Source organism: Euprymna scolopes, chromosome 38, assembly GCF_053919585.1.
Source record: "Euprymna scolopes isolate OS-2025 chromosome 38, ASM5391958v1, whole genome shotgun sequence".
NCBI classification, from domain to species: Eukaryota; Metazoa; Mollusca; class Cephalopoda; order Sepiida; family Sepiolidae; genus Euprymna; species Euprymna scolopes.
In genome coordinates, this window is record NC_136519.1 from 90,484,877 (window position 1) to 90,490,876 (window position 6,000).

General features: G+C 41.8%; 1 protein-coding gene across 1 annotated transcript; it reads right to left on the reverse strand.

Moving 5' to 3' along the window:
• Positions 1–3,594: 3,594 nt before the first annotated feature.
• Positions 3,595–3,921, reverse strand: LOC145263303 (uncharacterized). The gene has a single exon (XM_080120384.1). The coding sequence runs from the start codon at positions 3,919–3,921 to the stop codon at positions 3,595–3,597; it is 327 nt and encodes a 108-aa protein (XP_079976510.1).
• Between the last annotated feature and the right edge of the window lie 2,079 nt (positions 3,922–6,000).

A 6,000-nucleotide genomic window follows, 5' to 3' on the forward strand; every position in this document is an offset into this window, starting at 1 on the left:
ACTCCGGGTAGGAGTGTAGCACCTCATGGTATGGGTCATTTGCAGCGGCAATGAAAAATACCGGACTGATAGATGGGGCATTAGATAACGAGCCAGGGACGGAAAGTTCCGTGCTAGCGTCTATCAGCCGGCGTCTGCGCATGTCGACCATTAAATTAAAATTATGCAAGAAATCCGCGCCTAGTATGGGGTACGGTAGATCTGCTACAGTGAAAACCCACGTAAAGTCTCTCCGTAAATTCAAGTCCAGAGACCGTGAAATTTGACCGTACGTGGGGATAGGTGAATGGTTCACCGCTTGCAGTGTTATCAATGACACTGGTGGCCTTTCTTTAAGTAGCCTAAGTGGCCATATACTACAAACAGCGCCAGTGTCTACCAAGCAACGTGCTTGAGATTTTACGTCAGTGACGAAATAGGCACGGTTATTTGCATTTTGTAGAAAGTTTGCCGTGCTCGTCTTTCCACAATTTAGTTTCCCTGGTTGTTAAAAGTGCAGGGCATTTTACAATTCCGTGCTTCAGCGCCATAGCGACTATGATAAAAACATAGTCCCGGCATGTTTGCACGGCGACGGTGGTGCGGGGAAGATGAGCGGCTTTTGTAGCGGCGTCTGGGTGAGTGCGACCTGCCCATATTGAGCTTGCTCACCTCTCTAGTGAGGCGTTCGATGGCCGTTAGTATAGCCACCGATGTAGCATCCTGTCTTACATTTGCGGTGCCTGCGGGTACCTCAGCAGGCTGTTGTGGAATCGCCGCGGTGGTAGGCCCCCTCACAAAGTCCATGACCTTGTCCGCCGATGCTGCTACTACATCGACGGTGTGTTTTTCAAACATTGGCGCAAGTATGGCCTTTACCTGCGCCGGCAGCCTTGAGAAAAAGAGCTGCTTAATTAAGGCACTGTCAGGAGGGACGTCCTCTGCCAGTTCCCTCATTCTACGGAGTAGTTCCGTCGGCCTGCGGTCACCTAAGTGCTCGTCATGGACCAGCGTTTGGAAACGCTTTTCCGCCGACACGGACGTCCGTAGTAGCACCTCCCGTTTTATGCTATCGTAAGTGGAGTTTAACGGGGTGTCCGTTATTAAGTCCTTGACCGCAGGAGTCAATGACGCGGGGAAGGCACTGAATAAAATGTGCAGCTTCGTTTGCTCTGACACGTTGTTCGCCGCAAAATAAGACTCGAGTTGAGCAAACCAGACCCGGACGTCCCCAGCGAAGGCAGGCAACGTTGTCATCGTCACTACCGAAAGTAGATACCAAACATTTTTAAAAAAAATATATATATATAATGTATCCGAAATCTGAAAGGACGCCGAATATGGACCACGTGGAGAAGAAAGGAGAAATATGGAGAAAATCTTTAAACAGAGACAATACAAAAAAAAAAAATTTAACAGGCTAATGGGGGAGGAGAAGAAAGAAACAAAATTACCATGAAATAAAGCTAAAACAAAATTATATCAGGAAGAGCCGTGAAGCAAAAAAAAATGTGGACAATATGGGTTTTTTTTTTTTTTTTTTTTTTTTTTTATAAATGTGTGTGAACCTGAAGATAAATGAACTCTTTAAGTACTTACATTTTGGCCGAAGAGTGCTAATGCGGAAAAACTTCGTGAAAGTTCTTTTTTTTTTTTTTTTTTTTTTTTTTTTTGTTGTCGAGTTTTTTCTTTTTCGTACACCAAGAAAGTGTCACCTCTTTTTGTAGGTTGGCGTTCTTTTTTTTATGTGTAGCCCGCCGTTGTGAAAGAAAAGGGTGTTTTTTCTTTGTTTTTTTTTTTTTTTTTTTATGCTCCTTAGTTTATAATATATATATATATATATATATATATATATATATATATATATATATATATAACGGGAAAAAAACGATAAGGAAGAGAGGGAAATAACGTCTTTTTTTTTTTTAAGTTTTAAATGTGCTCTCCCGAATCCGTTGTCTGTTTATGAGTGTGGTTGGAAACCATGTGCTGGTTTTTAAAATGCGCGCCTTACCCTGTTAAAAAGCGAAAGAAGTGTCTGTTCGGAAATGTGTTATCACGACGGAGTCACCATTTTTAGGGAATTTCCCTAATAAAATAAAATAACACAATTCTATGAACAATGACAAACAACTTCTTCAACTTAACAAGGGAAAGGTTTATTTGCAAAGCGTACTGAAGGAAGAAAGTAGAGTCGGGTCTCCACTGCCTTACGAGGTAGTTACAACCCGCGGCTGTCGTCAATACCTTTAGTAAGAGCAGCGAAGAGAACAGGCGTCTAGCACCGACGAAGGCTGGTAGCGTAAGAGAGAGTTTTCTTCTGGGACCGGAAGCTGTCTGGTCCCTAGGGGTCAATTTGTATTCGTGCGCAAGTCCTCAGATTGGACAGTCTAGCGCCTCATCACTCACTCAGAGGAAGCGAATGCGCGAGAAGAAAAGGGGTCCATTTGTGTCTGCTACAACGCACCCTTGTGGAAGAGAGCAGTACACATGCAATTAAGGCTAGGAATAGTAAAAAGCCGACACAGTGTGGATATTGTGACAAAGGACATCCTTGAAGAGAGTGCGCAGCAAAAGGAAAATCGTGCATAATATGCAACAGCAAAAAGACACTTTGTCAACGTTTTCAGCTCCAAGATGGGAGATTAAAAAAAAAACAAGTCCAGAAAAGAACGACACAGTCACAGTGGCATAAAAACAGGCGAATCCACCTGGCGACGCAAGCCGAAAGTAACATCAGTGGTGTAATACGACGTTACGTATATAATTGTAATGAATACACTTAAGGCACGAGGTTACGAGTAACTGCTTTATTCGGCCATCTTGGAGGTACTACAACTACCTCTACAACTCAATACAAGGGAGGTAACTCTTATAATTTACAGATTTATCCTACTGTTACAAGTGGTTCAAGAGAAGACATTTATTTCCATTCCATTCAGCAGTTGTCATCAGTCACTACCGAGCCATATGCTAAATTAAAAATTGGTAATAGTCAGAGGCAAATAGACATCGATGCGAAGGTTGATATAGATGCTAGGAGCAGCCTTTTACCCAAGGAAATATACAAAAAACTACATGGAGCACCACACAGCAACACCGATATGGTTAATTGCTTTTCGGTGGAACAATGATTGACCAACAAAGAACATGCAGGCTGGGGGTAAGATTTCGCAACAAATTTATCGATGCAACATTTCATTTTTTGAATTCAAAAGGGCTCATATTTAGAGGACTAAAGACATCATGGGAGTTAGAGCTATGACCCTAAAGTTAGATGTGAAGTCAGTTGATACACACAGTTCAAAATATCAGGTGCAAGCAAACGATGACCAAGCATTACAAAAAGTAAAACGCTCGTTCCAATGCCAAAATCGAGTTGGAAAGGGGATTTACATGGAAGAAAACAATCATTTAGGAATTCCCTGACGTATTTGACGCTACTAGTTTTTTTACCTGGTGAATACACTATTCACGTGGATGGCGAAGTACCGCCAGTTGTACACCACCACGTCTTTCAATGGGGCCAAGTCACGTGTAGATACAGTCATCTGCCTACCCTCGTTAGATCAAACAAAGGCATGATGGGGGTTAGCATCTAGAAGTTTAACCTTATCAACCAGTTGTTAACCAGTTGTGTCTCTGCATTAAAACAAAACCAGATTCGGTCATCCAAGACGGTACTGCTCCCCCAGACACTGATCTTCTTGAGTGTTTAAACAGGCGCTCGTGAGGTGTCTCATTTGTGGCTGTGGATATTAAAGACCGAATGGAATGGCGAGAGTCTGCTAAAACCTCTTCCCAGTGTTCAGTTGGCAAACTTTTGTCTTCCAATGCTAATGTAATAGTTTTCCACACTGTTCCATTCATTCGCTCCACTTGACCATTCCCCTGCGGGTGATATGGAGTGCTGTAGTTGGTGGAGATCCCTTTGCCGTACATATAATTCTTATACTCAGCACTCTTAAAACAACTCCCTTTATCTGAATGGACTTGCCAAATATAGAAAGCAGATGGGAAAAAGATTGTAGTACACTCTGGGTACGTGTGTCTCTACAAGGGTATACGAATGGGAAGCGGCTGTATTAATCAACTAATACCAACATATACTTATTTGGGGTAGATGAAGATAGGGGTCCTTTAAAATCGAAATTTAACCTCTCGAAAGGTTGAGTTGATTTGATTAAATGCCCATCAACAGAGCGGAAAAATCTTGGTTCTTACTATTAACAGTAGCGCAAGAAGCACGTGTCAATGCGTCAGCTACAAGATTATTCTCACCAGGGAGGGCGATAAATAATGTCGAAATTGAAGCATGAAAGCTCCAATCTCCAACGGAGCAATTTAGCGTTTATTATTCGACTATGGTGATTTTGGTAGTGAACAAATTTTACTGATTTCTGATCAGTAATAAGTTTGAAGTGCTTCCCCAAGAGGTAATCGGTCCTGGATATGACCTTAAACTATATCCGATGGTGAGGGCCCCAGCTTGCAGGCCTTAGGGAGTGTGGAGCAACCCTTTAATTGCCATTGCTCCCAGGTCCACTCTGACCCGGAGTGGTAGCACCTGTTAGGGTCTCAACTATGGGTTAAATAGAATACGACTTAAAAAACAAATATACTATATTAAAAAAAATCGTTCTTCAAAATCACCAGATTCGGCATTAAATAACCTGAAAAGGTTGATATGCCGTAAAACAAAACAACCAACCAAACAACCAAGAGGTAATGGCGCCAATATCTAACTGCTTCTATAATGGCAGCCGCTTCCTTTTCAACAGCTTGATGGTTGAGCCATATAGAGTTCGTGAGAAAAAAAAAACTAACTGGTCTACCATTTTGGTTGAGGACTCCAGAAAGAGCACAATCAGAGGCATCAGTCTCCAACTCAAGAAGAACATTCTCGTCGATAGTTTTTAATTAAAGCTGATTCAATATCTAGCCTTAGACTGTCAAATGTATTTCGAGCTTCCTGATTAAGGGGAAATAAATTGGTCTTAATAAGAGGCTGAATCTTATCAAAATACCTATGGATCCACTTTGAATAATACGAGAAAAAACCTAGGGCTCGCTTGAGTGTTTTGCCGTCAGTTGAATAAGAGAGTTCTTTTAAAGGCTTCAACCTCTCGGGGCCGGGTTTAATTTGACCGTTGAGTCCAATGATATAACCCATGGAGCTCAGTTCATTCACAGAAAACACACACTTTTCTTTATTGTACGTAATTTTCTGTTTTTCTGTTACTTTGATAAATTTTGCCAGATTCTCATTGTGTTGCTCCTGATCCTTTTCACAGATGAAAATATTGTCCAGTTATCCAAAGGTGTCGTGTAAGTCCTCAGAACTAATAATTCATCGACAATTCGCTGAAAACAAGCAACTCCGTTTGTAACCCCAAAGAGTATTCGGGTGAACTGATACAAACCGGAATTAGCTTCAAAAGCAGTGAAGGGTTTGTCATTCTCATTGATGGGGATCTGGTGATACGCATTTTTCAGGTCTATTGTGCTGAATACATTATACTGAGCAATCTTATTCACTACGTCATCCAGCCGGGGCAGGGGGTAGGCATCAAGGCTTGTGTACTTATTCACAGTCTCAGAATAATCAATGACCATTCTCTTTTTCTGATTATCGGATTTAACCACGACCACTTGTGCCCTCCAAGAGGAGTTTGAGGTTTCGATGATCCTCTCCTTTAAAAGGCGCTTAACCTGTGAGTCAATAAACTTGCTATCACTTGAGCTATAACGTTTAGACTTGGTGGCAACCGGTTTGCAGTTCTTATTTATATTAGCAAAAAGTTCAGGCGCTTCCACCGAACCCACAGCAAGTCCACAAATCTCAATAGGAGTTGAACTCCCACCGTACTTGAAGATAATGTTTCATGTTTACTTTGAAAATCCAGCCCGAGAATCACATCACAACATGGGTTATTTAAAACTGACCGTTTCTGGTTGGACTACATACGTTTGTTAAAAAGTACGTTAGGAAAACAAGCACCTACCACTTTGGATGAGAGG